This window comes from Rhinichthys klamathensis, unplaced genomic scaffold (genome assembly GCF_029890125.1).
Source record: "Rhinichthys klamathensis goyatoka isolate OS25496 unplaced genomic scaffold, OSU_Roscu_1.1 h1tg000172l_1, whole genome shotgun sequence".
NCBI lineage: Eukaryota > Metazoa > Chordata > Actinopteri > Cypriniformes > Leuciscidae > Rhinichthys > Rhinichthys klamathensis.
In genome coordinates this window covers 1462501-1478489 of record NW_026606702.1, presented here as the reverse complement: position 1 = coordinate 1478489, position 15989 = coordinate 1462501, and the positions used below count along the sequence as shown (strand labels likewise).

Here is a 15989-nt window from a genome sequence, read left to right as displayed (position 1 = left end):
ATTGAAATTAAATTAAAAAATGCAACTCTGTGGAAGTGGATGAATAACAGAAGCAGGATCTTTTTTGGTTCCATTTAGTAAGCAATTTCACTGACTTGACCTCAATGATGAATGCTACATTTGCTGTGACAGCTTCACTTGAAACTAATCATGCAATAAGTACTACTGTTAACATTAGCTAAAAATACCTGCTAATATGTTATAAACTCAACTGTTCAGCTCAAAGGTGAACACAAGATAATTATTGCATTTTACGTAAGTGTTTGATCAATCATAAATTAACAAAGATTTGTAACTTTACTTTCTCAGTCTGTAAACACCTCACAATATACTTATTCAGAGCAGCACCATAACAAGTATGAAAGCGAGGCTGTGAGAGATAGACTTACCGTTTTTTCAAAGGCATCCGTCGTAAAAAGCTGTAGAAAGCTCCTAAATCACTTAGAAATTTCCACAGCTTACATTCTCTGGGATTTTTTGTCTACTGAAATTCCTCAGGAAGATATTTTTGCGGTTTCTTCAGCAGAACAATCCAAAAACGCATTAAATAACAGTTCACTGAAGAGATGCTTGTCTAAACCTCACAGCCTCGCTTTCATTCCCGTTAAAAATCAAAGATGGCACTGCACTGTAAAAAAAATTGCTGCCTTAAATTTATAAGTACAATCAACTTGGATATTTAAGTCATTTCAACTTAAATCACATTAAACTGACTTAAAAAATTTGTTGAATCTTGTATAACTTAAAACAAAGTAAAAACATACAGTATATTGTCATAACTTATTGATCATCATTTTTTTACAGTGTGCTGTGAATAAGGTCAATGTGTGGCACACATCTTGGAAAAACCCATTGTACCCCATGCACATAACATGCTATACCCTGGTCACCCTAGACAGAAAACACATTATTACCCTCAGTCTCCGTTCATATGCTGTGTAATTCCCTTTGGCCTGTTCACGTCTTTGTCTCCATTCTATCAGGCTGTGAGCTGGTTCCCCTGGCAACGTGATGTTGCACCTTCCGACTGTGGGATGGACGAGGCCTGCCGATGCCCCTGGCAACAACCCCGATGACACGGTTGGTTCAGTACTGAGAGTAACGTCCATCCCGCTGGCATATGTCACCCATAGAGAGCCGTCATCTCGAACACCGTACACACTAACAGAGTGAGCTGGACAGAGATAAAGAGCAATATAAGATTAGAAGCATTACATTTATTACATGAAATGATGTCATAATTTCCATTTTGGGTGAACTATCCCTTTAAATGTGTCTGAAGTGTTCAAATACTTTTTGGGGCCACTGTGTTTGATATAATCACAAAATATTATTTGCAGATTCACACACACACACATACACACTCTCACCTTGTCGAAGTGTGTAGATGGTGTTATCCGCAGAGTGGTTTGTAATTATAATAAAGTTTTCTCTGTTCGAGGCAGTGGCTTCCACTCTGACAGCTTTCTCCATGTTTCCATGGAAACTACTGACCTCTCCAGTCGGCAAGGTCATGTTGATGAGGTGTCCGTCAGAGTTATACCTGCTCATGAACACATTTTCAGTTAGTCTGAGTGTGTGTGTGTGAGAGAGAGAAAGACTTATTACAGTTTAAATTAGTGAGTGTAAATGCATGTGTATGTAAGAGAGTTTAAAGGGGTCATATCATGCATTCTTTCATTTTATTTTTCCCCGACGACATTTGAAACAGTTGTCAAGGCTTCGTGTGCCATATATTAGTTGTTCATGACAATTTTCCATCCACTCCCTGACCTTTACAACAGCAGTAAACAGGCTGTTTTTTGCTGCCGTGCCTTTAAGACCTCTGTATAAACGCCCTCTTCGCATGTGAAATGAGAAACGCTTTGCTTCACTTACATACGGCCTGGGTTTGCTGTTGGGTCCAATATAGTTCATGCTGCTGGATTCTTCAATAACGGCCTCTTTGCAAAGACTGAATTACATTGTGACAGGATCATAAAACAATCCACTGAAATGTGCTGAACTGTGAAGGTGGAACTTCAATGATCAGGGACCTTGTTAAAAATAAACTTTAGTCACACTTTCCTAAAGTGTGACATCCAAAAGGATGTTTTCGTTGTTAGTTAAACAAAAATTGAATCAGTATCTGTTTTTTAAAGGATAAAGTGTCAATTCAGCTTGTTCCTCGTTACCTTGCTGTGACAGTTTAAAAAAACAAAAATGGTCACACTTCAGATTAGGGTCCAATTCTCATTATTAACTACGACCTTTGCCTCAATAGACTCCTAATTACTGCTTATTGATACTTAGTAAGGTAGTTGTTACGTTTAGATATTGGGTAGGATTAGGGATGTAGAATATGGTTTTGCAGAATAATAAACAGCCAATATCCTAGTAATATGCATGCTAATAAGCAACTAGTTAGTGACAATTGGACCCTAAAGTGTTACCACAAAAACAAGAAACAAACATGTGTCACTGACATGTAAATGTGGTGGTCGTCTTAATTAATCTCATAATTCGATAAATGGTTGTTTTGGCTGTGTAACCTGGCTCGACAACACTCTTCACAAGTTCTGATATTAATGCCCCAACGTTCTGACATGTATGCATATATGGTACTTTTTAAAAATGTGTATTTGTCCTTTTATTTTGTCTGGTTACTTTTTCTTTATTTTTAGAGTTAGTATTTTTAAAATCATTAAAGATAATGTAAAAAAAACATGACATTTTTGATTATCTCACTGCTGTGACAATTCTTCAGCATCCCACCACCCCTGAACTCCACCTCTGCTTCTATTCATTCATTACTAACCTCATTATTAAGTAGTCCAGAGGTTATTAAGAGCTTTAGTCGCGTCTCAAGCTGCAGTCCTGTCTTTGACAGCAAGCCAAATCTGTTTACCTTCATTATACGCAGGGATTAGGGAACTCATGAACACTGTGCCAAGCACAAAAGACACAGTTTTATTCAACCGTAGTTTCCCTTGATGGACTTTTTTCAGTTTGTCTACATTTTAAGAAAGTAAAAATTGAACTCATCTATATACACGGCAGCTTAAACAGCTTATTAAATAAACTAAATGTCTAAATGACAATTACAAAAAGGTTATAGGATAGAAAGCATCATTATCTCAGGATAAAAGTCAATGTGAAGTCCCCGAAAAGACAGAAAAACAAAGTGTGGGTGTACGATACATTATGAAGGTGAATGTTAAAATCCGCTGATGCACCATAGAGGAACAGAGGACTTGACATTTGTATCCGTGTGGCGGCTCATGGACGGTCTTGTGATATTATGAGGGGGTGAAGCACTTATGACATGTTTCATTTCTCTTTCTCCATATCTAAATCCGTATTTAGAACTAAACAACTCAAGCTTCTTCATCTTCTCTGTCCCTGTTTTATTTATGTCTAATCAATGTCAATGCCAAATCAAACCATATACTTGTGTCTTGCCACCCACACTTGATGTAAAAGAATAAAAGCTTTCATTTGAGCTTTCAAAGGCCTGCAGTTTAGATCAAGAGACATCGGCGGCAATGTTCTCCTGTACTCAAAATGTTGAGTCTGCTTGAAATACAGGTTTCTTCCTCATCTACTTCAACATCTTAGGGAGATTTCCTTTCCTTTCCTCGCTCACTGGGGGGTTGTAAGGCACTATTTTTCCTTTCCTTTTATCTCCTTTATTTTTCTATTTTCTGTAAAGCTGCTCTGGAACATTGTGTATTGCAAAAAGCGCTATACAAATAAACCTGAATTGAAAAGGAACTAAATGGATTGACTGTGCAGGCATAAGCACCTAATCCACACGGTTTATGCTATTGTATTCTCATTAAAACTCTTCTGAAGTCATATTCTAAAACTTGTATTTCTACATTTTCAGATTTCTATATGTACAGGTCGTTGCTATGCGGTTGCTAAGGTGTTCTGAGCAGTAGGAGCCAACAGTAATAGTGATGCTCACCTTAGCAAGCACAACTAATAGGGCTATGTGTCAAAACTTAATGAGCTGCCTACCTGACAGCATTTTTGGGCATCACAGGCACATTTGAACGTTAGAATCGATCATTTGAACGCCTTCGTTGTGCTTCACTGGTTGCCAGTCACTCGCATCAAGACACAAATGCTTGCATATTGAGCAGCCTCTCTCTTTCCCAAAATTTCACTATTCCTCTATGGTGAAATGATCGTCTCAGCCCATTATAATAATAATAATAATTCTAAAGAGGGGGTCTCAAGCTTGAAATGACTTGGGGACAACCAGCTAAGTAGAGGTCCAGTTGAAGTGTTTTTACAGCCATGAGTTGAAAGGCTCATCTGTCCCTCATACCTAGCATAACTCTGCACGTTTAGTTGACTAATGACGCCTGAGATTGTATTCCTGCAATTTTCTGTTTGCAGATCGGCCAGGTAGCTGGCAAATTAATAGACCAGAAACATCACAAGCTGGCTTTGATGTAACAATTGATTCAATACTGTTAATTCACTTATTCTTTCTAAAAAAAATAAAAACAAGAATAATTAATAAATAAATAAATCTTAAACTACTCATTACTGTCTCCCTTACAGCTGTATTGTAACTTAAACATTTCTGAGAAATTCTGGGACTCTGATGTAATGTACCGGTCCATTAGTAATGAATAACTTCTGTTGTATTCCTCATTCGTAACTAAGTCACTTTGAATAGAGGCAAAATGAACAACTGCATAAGGTAAACTGCCTATAATTCCCCAAAATTAAGTTTAGAAAGGCAGCTTACTAGGTTTTGAGCTTTTTCTGAGCACTTTCTAGCGCAAGTCATTACTGCATGCAGATCAGATCTGAGAAATTCCCTGAACCAGAGGCGCTTGTTGACGAGTTTGGAACACCTACGTTGGCGCATATTCTGCTTTGAGGTATGTTTCTGAAATATTCACTACTCACTACTTCTGGATGAAGGGAACTGATCAAAGTCAACACACCATCCTTCAGTGTTGTGTGCACAACAGAACGTAGAAACATCATTTAAATGAGCTTCCACGGTGTTGCAGAATAAGCTACAGGCATCTAGTCAGGATAAAAAGTTGCATATGAACCCATTTAAAATAGATAAACATTAACTAAAATTGTAACACTCTAGAATAAAATTTTATTAATCAACATTAGTTTCACTTAGTTAACGGTTTCATGAACTAACGTCAGACAGTTCTTTTACTCTATTAATTATTCTAGGTTAATGTTAATTTCTACAAATACTAATAATTTTTACTTTTTAATTATAATAGAACATTTATTTATTTTATTTATTTATTTTGTGTATTGGTGTTTTGTTTCATTCTGCTTTTTTAAAGACATTAAACAAGAAAAATTACAATATAACTTAATATAAAATTCATTAAAAACAACCAGAATTAATAAATGCTGCTAAAATTTGTTTATTGTTTGCTCACGATATTTTTAATATAATACTATTTAAATAAATTAACAATTATTAGGATTAATAAATGCTGTTAAAATGGTTGTTTATTGTTAGTTTATGATACCTAATGAATAAATGTTAACGCAAAGCAAGCATAAAGTGTTACCACTCAAAAAAAGAAGAAAAAAAGAGGCTGCTTTCTGTTTCTATTGTTTACAATTGGGCTTTTGGTTATTGTGCATAACAGGACATAAACAAAACTATGATTTTGGCACTTCAAGCCTGAACCATAAGGTGTCAGTTTAATGTTTGAATATGGTTTAGTAAGTGCCAGCAGGGGGCAGTGTCTCACAACAGACCGAACACAGGCATGTGATCCGCCTCAACACTACACCATGAGCTGCATGAGAACGGGTATGTGTGTGTATGTGTGTGTGTGTGTGTGTGTGTAAACACAGTGTGTGAAAGGTCACCGAGTTGATCAAACAAAAAGGAGAGAAAGAGAGAGAGGAAAAGAAGCCCCTGACATTTTCACACTAAATTAGAACTTGCAGCTCAGTCTCACAAATCCCTGAAAATGCCCATGCAAACAGTTTACACACACGCACACACACACACACACACACACACACACACACACACACACACACACACACACACACACACACACACACACACACACACACACACACACACACACACACACACACACACACACACACACAGGTACCCAGGCTCTTTCATAGTGAAATCAGAAGAGGATACAGAGTTTTCTTTAATGGATAGATTAAGGCTGAGTGATTTTCATTGCAGCAGAAAAGCACGCAGCTTGAGAAATCGAACTACTGCACTCTTTCAAACGATCTCAGGTAACACTGTCGATCAGACTCTATTAGATTATTTTCCTTCTGATAAATTCTAATAAAGCGTGATTAAATTAGCCGCAGGTAAAGATTAATCTATGCTGGGAGAATATTGTTTTATATACAGTAGAAACTTGCCACTATTCCTGCTGATAAAATGGCCTTAGACTATCAGTGTGCAAGTGAGGCTGTGTGGCATGACAGCAGCCGAAATAGACTCTAAGGGAAGCTACGACAGGATATGACACACGAAAACGAAGACAGATCGTGCTATCGCGCGCACCTATAAATCAAGCAATGCAGCGCACTCTCCTGATGAGAGAGAGATAGACAAAAGGAGGGTAAAAGAAGGGCATCACTTACTCGTAGACAGTAGTCCAGCCGTTCTCATTGCTGATGGTAGCGAGCAGCCCTGTGTTGCCGTAGTAACTGAGCTGTGCGAGGTCGTGAGCGAGAGCCGAGATGCGCTTCAGCATCCCGGCATTGCTGATGGTCAGCCAGTAAACCTGGCCGCCCGGGGCTACGAGCCACAGGGGCACGCCATTAGCATCCCGCCGCAACTGCGCTATCGTACCCTCCCTGCTTGCTATGCTGCTCAGGTGGCCCTCGAGGGTATATGTGAAGTTAAGTAAGTAGTCCCCGGTTACCAGGCTGCGGGTGAACAGGTGAGTACCATTTGGACTGAACAGGTAGAGCTCTTGATCTGCCACCGAGGTGAGCTCGAACAGCCCCTCGGGAGTGAGCTGTGGATGGTTAGCGGTGAGCCGACGTATACGCACATTCCCGAGGTCAGCGATGTAGAGGGAGCCATTAGGAGAAACTGCCAGAGATGAGGGAGACTTCAGCTTGGCGTCGCGAGCATAACCTCCATCACCTAGGGACAATTTCATGGAGAGAATGAGAAAGAGAAGGGAAAAAAAGAGGAAGTCTAGTTCATTAGGCATTCAGTGTTGGGCTTAACGATTAAACCTCAGAGACCCACTGCAGTAAAAGTGCAACACTCTTCTACATCAGTTAAATAATAACATTTTTTTTTTTTTTGCAAATTAAATCTGCATACAACAGTGGCATCCAGGGCTATTAAATGTGTCACACCAACAAGTTTGGCAGGAAAATATTTACAAATTGAATCTCCCAGCATGCCAAAGTCAAACTACATAACTGCCCACTGCTGACAATTAAAAAAAAACATTGACCTGTATTATGTAATAATATGCAACATACTGTGTTTTTACTTCAAAATTGAATAATTAAAAGCAAAAGAGAGAAATATTCTTCAGAAGTTTGGGGTCAGCAAGATTTTTTAATGTTTTTTGACATTAGCCTCTAATGCCCCACCAAATGCTGCATTTATTAGATAAAAATACAGTTAAAACAGTAATATTGTGAAATATTATTACATTTTAAAATAACTATTTTCTATTTTAATATATGTAATTTATTCCTGTGATGGCAAAACTGCTCCATTACTCCAGTCTTCAGTGTCACATGATCATAATTTGCTGCTCAAGAAACATTTCTTATTATGAGGGTATTACACATCAGTTCTGCTTAATTTTTGTGTGGAAACCATGATACATTGTTTTTCATGATTCTTTTATGAATAGAAAGTAAAAAAATAACAATTTATTTGAAACATTATAAATGTCTCTGTTGTCCTTTTTTGATCAATTTAATGCATCCTTGCTGAGTAAAACTATCAATGTTTAGAACGGTAGTGTATATTGTCCCAAAAGGGAAATTTGTCTTGCAGCACACGTACACTAAACATTGTCATATAAATAGGGCAATAAATAATATATAACAATATTATAAAACAAAAACATTTCATATTGAGTAAATCATGGATAAACTATTCTTAAAGATTTTCAACAGGCAAATAAAACATTAGCATGGGTAAGAGGGCCGCTCTCAGATGAACATACTCAAGTTTCAGGCATCTAGCTTACTGGAAAGGCTTTTATAGAAGTCAATGCAACTGCACTGTATGCATTTTAAAGTAATTCTTCAAGCATTATGAAATTTTAGAGGAATGTATATATAAAGGAATTATCTGAAAATAACATATCCAAATTTTAGCCGCCTAGCTTAATGTTAAATTTGTATACTATATTATAACTGGTGAAATTTTTCAAGTCACATTTAAGACAAATATGCATTTAAAACTTGTGATTTTTGTAACCAGAGGCTTACAAAAAAAAGGTTCAATGTGGAAAAATAATACATCATCAGTATGAACAACCTCTCTGAGGATTATAGTAAATCACTGTGTTTAGCACTGAAATGTATGTTTGTCTCACCTGAGAAACACTCGCAGTTGGGGTCAATCTTACAATCGCATTCACTGGTCGCACCCGCTATTACAACCATTTCTCCATTTGTGGACACTTCTTGTACACGGCTGTGCTTCCGGTCGTCGGTTTCGGCGATGTACAAAGCCCCTTGGTGGCTGACGCCAATAGCTTTCGCTCCCTCCAGAACAGACCGCACAGCTGTTTTCCCCAGAATCACCGGTTCAATACTGGCCATGGGGCAATGGATGGGTCGTCCGGCAACCACTCGCACCTGCTGGGACTCGCTCACCTGGAGCACAAGGTTATTATCAAGAACGTAGAGAGAGTTATCCAGCGGACTCACTGCCAGGTCTGTGGGCCACTCTAAACGCACCTGTGGATACACAAATGTATATTATTAACTGCTATAAAGCTGAAAAGTGTGATTTTCATCATAACAGATTTCACAGCCACTCTCATCTGCTTATGGCCAATCAGATGTACTCTCTGCAGCTGACAGAAAAACAGACAATCTCATTTTGACTGTTATTATACTGATTCACATACAGTAATATAAGTGGACAGCACTATTTTACATTATATAGACAGGGAAGACATAAATCATGGGAGAATGTAAGGAATACAGTGCGTGATGGGTCCCACACAAGTTAAGATGAGGAATAGCTTGATATCACACTGTGACTTGTATTGTGTGGTTTGGATTTACATAAGAGAGTGAGCAGAAAACTATTCTCTGCAAATTGTCGCACGCCGGTCATCTCTAGGTGGAAACGCCAAAACTACTTTTCACCACTGGAGGTGGAAAAACCTCTTATACCAAAAAAAGATAAAAAAAGAGGTCTGCTAAACTATGAGAGCCAAAAGCTGTCCCTTGCATCCACTGATCCATTTAACAACGTTAGTTTTGCTGCTTTCAGCCTTTTGTTTTGAACTCACGTGATACATAATGCAAAGTTGCTTTTGCAAAAATGCCAGACATATTTATTAAAATATATATCCCTTTCAGACCTGATTTTTTTATAGTGAGCAAAAAAAAAAAAAGAAGAAGATCTAGGCCTACTTGATATTTGCTCTTCTCCAATGTAGAAGTGAGTATAAAAACAAGATTTGTGCAAACTCATTATTTTTATTAGATTTTTTTATGTCCACTATATTGGGCATAAAATATACGTTTAAACATATACAGTATGTGAATTAGTTTTGAAGATTTTGAAAAGAATACACATACTGTAATACTGAGCAATGCAATAAGAATGTAGAAAAAAGGTAAGATGATAAGATGAAGTCTTGTTTGTTGCTTGCAATGGATGAATCTAAGTATGTGTGTATATGTCTGTGTGTTTGTGAGTACTTGCTGATTAATTTGATAAATATAAAACTGTGCATTGTCGAATTAAGGCTTCAGGGTGTGTGTTGCAGTGTATTCTCTCTCATATCACATTCACTGTTTCTGTCTCACTAAAACCAGTGAAAAAAGTGAATGACAGCTTATAGCCCCTTTGAGGACAAATAAAATCAAATTGTTAATAATAACAAACATGAATGTTCATAAAACGTTGAAATTAGAATTTCTGGCTCTGTATTTTAGCTTTGAAATGCTTGCACAAATTTCCCAACAAGGCACACAACTAAGTTGTGGGTTCCTGTTGATATATAACACCTGATGTCCATTGCGATGGACATTCAACTTAAAAAAATTAGAAACTCAGAAAGATCTTCTAATTAACTTTGAATTCTATCACTTGATACTATTAATATTATAATATGTGTAAGTTGATGAGGCTAGCATGAACATAAATTAGCATTTAAAGTCCCCCTGTAGTCAATAATTGTATCCCTTAAAACTCATCTTTGATCATCAAAATTACATATTTAAACGTTTTTTTTTCCTGTGAAAAAAATTCTTCATGCCTTAAAATAGATTGAATGTAACTCTACACCCTTGCTTCATTTAATACAGCGGATCAATGAATATGCAAATTAGCACCGCCAACTTTAGTCAAGTTACTGTATGTAAACGCTACGCAATGGTTTCGCTCTTCACAATGTCGGACACATAATGGTAATTAATATGATTACCCTTTTGCTTGACTGCAATATCAAACAGCTAATAATGGGTTGCTAATGTTACACAAACCGTGTTCCCATTCACCATCTCAGAGTCAGACAGCTGCCTTCTAAAAATCAGTATCCTTTAGAAAGGCTTTGAACAAATTAGAACGTCAGTGGAGAAAGGCATATTGTTAATCATAACATTGTAATATACATCATATACATAATTCACCCGCTATACTGATACATATACCTGATTTTATCATATCAACAGAAAAATATACCGGGATAACCTGGCTTAATTCTCTTGAGACTCCACTGCTTTAGAGAATAGTTAATGACATGCTATAGCCGCCCTGCTCGATTGGTTACAAGGTAGTTTGTGATGTAAGAAACACCCGGGTTTTAAAACTACGTTTTTGAGACGATCTTTAAATCACTGCAGTTTTAGGGAGAAAATACTCAGCAAAGGTGTTGACTTATGAATTTGCACATGATTTGTCTTAAAGCATATTAACACCACCACACAGACATAAACAACATTAAAAACGTGATTTTCACCACAGGGGGTCTTTAAAGGTAAAATGTGGGCTTATTCATCCTGTCTAGGCGGTTAGCCATGCCTGTCTTTTGTGATGCTTGAAGCTCAATCAGATTAAGTTAGGGGTCATATCTTCATTGTGACTGGTTGCTCAGGGATCAACCAGTAACCAGACATTACTAATATGTGACCCTGGACCACAAAACCAGTCACATGGGTCAATTTTGGGAAATTGAGATTTATACATCATCTGAAAGCTGATTAAATAAGCTTTCCATTGATGTAAGGTTTTTTTTAGGATAGGACAATATTTTGACAATGATTTGAAAATCTGGAATCTGAGGGTGCAAAAAAATCTAAACATTGAGAAAATCGCCATTAAATTTGTCCATTTATGTTCTCGGTTGTGCTGCATTCACTCACAAAAATAAATGTTTTATATATTTACGGTGGGAAATTTACTAAATAGCTTCATGGAACATGCTCTTTACTTCATATCCTAATGATTTTTGGCATAAAAGAAAAATCGCTAATTTTGACCCATACAATGTATTGTTGGCTATTACACACAAATATACCCGTGCGACTTGTGACTGGTTGTGTGATCCAAGGTCACAAATTATAAAAACAAACAAACAAAAAAATATTGTTTTAAACCATGTGATAAAATATTAACACCATGTGATGTCCATTCCAATGGACCCAGGGTAGGTGTGTGACATTCAAACTGCAAATAAAAAGGTTATTCAGACACGCTATTTTTCTATTGTTCTAAAACATAATATTTTACATTTTATGTCAAATATGGGGCATTAGGAGTCCTTGTGGCTGAGGAAATAAATTACATGGGTGTTTGGAGCATCGCCTGTGGGAATATTCAGAAAATGTAACTCTGAATGTGCTGTTTTAACACAAAATTTGGGGGGTTAGAAACAAAATCACAGAAAGTCTACTCATAATAATGCAGGGGCAGGCAGCGGTAGCACTGGTTCGAAGCTGAAGAAAAAATACCCCCTGGGCTATCTGCACCTCTGATATAAACCATTTACCTGTTAACTTCCCTGTAAAAATAACTATATTATGATATATACCATTACCGTGATAATATTTTAGGCATGCCACCCAGTCCTAATGTGCAGCTAGGTAAAGAAAAAAAACACGTCCTGGTTGTGTGTGTGTGTCCGCGGCTGCCCGACAGTCGGACAGTATTGAGTGTGAAGTGTGTCATATTCCAGGCATGCTAGGAATTATGCAGATTTCAGTGCTCCTTTTACCCAGTGGCCTGCGGCACCTCATTTCCCCTTCTCTCTCTCTCTCTCTCACACCCTATCTCTCCTCACTGTCTGATTCTTATTCACACACAACATACCCCACCGGATGAACTGTGAAGAAGTGCAGTGTGTGTGTGTGTAGATGGGATCGAGAAAGAGAGAGAGAATGAAAGAGAAATCAAGGGACAGTCTGCCAAAAATTGATGCTATTCAGGAGCGGGAAGAATTGTGTCTGACTTTGAAGGGAGAGCAGGCCTGCAGATTTAATGAGGACACACTGAGTTAAACTGCAGGGGAAGAGAGAGACAGAACGAGAGTGTAAAATAGATTTTTAAGAGCACTTTAAGAGAAAGATGTGGAATTGCCTTATGTTTGAGAAAAGCTTTACGATTTTAGTGTTCGAAATGGATAGAGAAAGGCTGAAACCTCAAAGGAGGGAGAGAGAACGAGAGAGAGAGAGAGGAAGAGAGATAAAAGAAAAGTAAGGATGTTGCTGCAAGCTGTATAATGTAACTCTGTAGCACCAGAGAGACCTTCGGTATCAGCACTTTCTCAGTCTTGAGGTGAACAGTGAAAAGTGTGTTTGAGTGAATCCTGTGGAGCTGAAGAAAAAGGTTGAAAGAAAGAGACAGAGAAGGAGAGAAAGAGAGGGGGTTGGTCCAGACTCTCGCTGTGTGGGGTGTGTATGATGGGTTTCCTTCATCTTTCAGTTCTTCAGCATCTGTGTGCTGTTATTCACTTCATTTATATGAGCATGAGAGAAGACGGAGACAGATCATTTTTCTGATGTCTGCACACAAACAGAAAGTTAAAAGAGTGTCTGCCTATAAGAAGTTAACAGCGGTAAAATAAACTGACTGAGTTAGGTCATATCTAAGATATCTATCTTATGTGAACAAAAAATGCGTACATTTATGAGTTTATAAAATGTATAGGGCTGGGTAAAAGTACAGATTTTCCAATTACCAGCTAACTTAATTTGAACGATCCCCATATTGATTCTTAAATTCAACAAGTTCTACCTTTTTTCAGTGTATGTTTTAATTGTACAGCGACCTTAAAACATATTTTTATTGCGTTCTGCTGAACTAATGCACTCAAATGCATAATTTAGGCCGTTGTTACTTTTCAAAATGAATATTTTCCTTGCAAGGGTGTGTTTACCCACCTCTTCTCAGCAGCAGTGTCGAATCTTTGCAGCACGGCAAAAGAAATCATGTCTTACCTGACTCGTGAACATGAATGCACAGTCTGTTTTGAATGTGATGCAACAAAAACACTGTATAAATAACAGCAAGAAGCATATTTCTATTGAGTTTTCCTTGTGTGTTTCATGCAAAGACAAGACATACAACACGATCACTGTAGCCCGATTCACAAACAAATGACGGTTCTTTTCAGTGAATCAACAATATACAGCATCACAGTGTTAGTCTGTTTTACTGTTGAACAAATGACTCTTATGAGACGGTTCTTTTTAGTGAATCAAAACAAACAGCGTGACCAGTGTAGCCTGACTCTTTTGAGTTGGTTCTTTTACTCAATTATGGTTGTAAAAAATGATCAGTTTTTAAAAGATGATGATACCTGGAATTTCAGATGATGGTGAAATGGACATTGTAACTGAAAATATATATGATTAGTCGACAGTCGACAGCTTGTGAATCAAAAACAAATTAGGGAATCTGCATTGATACTATAGGCCCTAAAAATGTAGTCAACATGAAAAATGAACCCTATTTATTGTATTCTCCCTGGAGAAGTATGTATTTGAAATCTGCTATTTTCCTTCATACATTCACTATAAAATCACCTTGGCACCAGTTGATTAAAAGTAATTGCAAAAATATCAAAGAGAAATGAAGTTAGCTCTGAGAAAAGGTCAAGCATCATTTATTTGCAGAAACCACTAGGCTTGATATTTTGTTTCTAATGCAGTGACATTCATACATTATGTGTGATTTATTCTAAATACTTCTTTAGACCCACCGTATGTAAATTTGTAAGTGTGTGTGTTTTGTTCACCTGGCTGATGTCCATTCGAGAGTCGCAGCTGATTGGCTGGGAGGAGGTGAGTCCGTTTGACCCAATGACGGTTGTTATCACTCCATTGTCATCAATCTTACGGATCGTTGATCCGTCAACAAAGTAAATTATCCCGTGTTTGTCCACTGCGATACCTGCAGGACAACAGGATACACACACAGTCATTTCTCTCAGTCTCTTTCAGCTTTAATGTGCTTTATTGGCGTAACAAATAACGTTACATTTGCATTGCCAATGCAGTTACAGCTTAACGGCAGATGATGAAGAATTGTGCACTGAAGAAAGACGAGTTTCACTGTCTCAGGCAGTATATTCCTCTGTGTCTGATCATTCTGTTCACAGAATCTTAAATATATGCAAATTATCTTATATATGCAGATTTATGCGAAATGACATCAGATATGCAAAAAATCTGGTATTTCTTTTCATTGTTCATCCAATTTCTCTTTTTCATTTGTCTTGTTCTATTCAAATGCTTTCAAATCACCTTGAGCTGTGCAAGGCAACTTGGTTTTACATTTAAATCGTGCTGTGCACAAACATGCATTGTTACAGTTTAATTAAAACTGATCTTTAGCACAAATATACCTCCAGGCCACTAACATCATGAAACAATCGCCACCCTCATTGCTGTCAAAGACTTCATTGTTCTTTAATATTATTGTTTCTTTAGAGACGTCTGTTCCACGGATCTTTTATAGCATATGGTTTGTAAGGAGCAAACTATGCTCTGAATATATGTATTGAAAATAAAAATGATCATTTTGCAATTGTAATCCAATTTTGTGTCTTAAAGCTGCAGTCCGTAGTTTTTCCTCTTTGTCGCCATCTCTGTTTGAAATCTGCAATTGCAGTTATTCGCGGAACTATCAACTTTACGTGGGTTGTGACTCGGCACAGCACAGCGCGGATGAATCCAATGTTTTGGGGAGAATGTGCGGCTGTCAGTCAACGCGCCGGTGTGGATACTGGCATTCAGAATCACAGATTCTACTTTTTGGAAGTATGACCAACATAAGAATGTTCACCCTCAAATGTCCTCTGAACAAGTAACTAACATCCACTTTTGTTCTGAACAACTAAGGGGAAAAAAAGCATTGCAGTAAATCGCGCTGATTAAATCTAACGATCGCTTATATCACGTCAAACCATGCAAATTATACTTTGTTCTCAAATTGTTAATGTTAACAACATCAGCATTGCATGACTACATTTAATGCCCTTCATATTTAGGGCCCAAGCCCAAAGGGCGAAGGCCCTATTGTTTTCCTTAGGATTATTTATTATTCTTCTTATTATTTTTTTACTACCTTTTGGACACTTTTGGAGGCCTTAACATGCTCAAAAACTCCTGAAACTTTGCACACATGTCAGAACCCGCGGCCATCAGGGCCGGGCTGAAGATGGTACCCGGGCGTGGCAGGGGGGCTCGACAGCGCCCCCTGGAACGGGGTCCGAAAACATGGTCCATAAATCAAACACGCTTGCATGTAATAATATGAAACTGGGTACACATGTAGATCTCATCGGTTCATATAT

At 37.6% G+C, this 15989-nt stretch overlaps 1 protein-coding gene across 7 annotated transcripts in view; it reads right to left on the bottom strand.

Annotated features, from left to right (window-relative positions):
- tenm1 (teneurin transmembrane protein 1) overlaps positions 1 to 15989 on the bottom strand; it is a 185562-nt gene that overhangs the window by 11357 nt on the left and 158216 nt on the right. For all 7 annotated transcript variants that reach the window (XM_056260097.1, XM_056260098.1, XM_056260100.1 and 4 more), the window contains 5 exons: positions 14430 to 14584; positions 8547 to 8913; positions 6610 to 7120; positions 1371 to 1543; positions 915 to 1174 (listed from right to left, as the gene is read on the bottom strand). In XM_056260097.1, the coding sequence (XP_056116072.1) occupies positions 915 to 1174; positions 1371 to 1543; positions 6610 to 7120; positions 8547 to 8913; positions 14430 to 14584 (1466 nt within the window). The remainder of the gene's footprint in view (positions 1 to 914; positions 1175 to 1370; positions 1544 to 6609; positions 7121 to 8546; positions 8914 to 14429; positions 14585 to 15989) is intronic.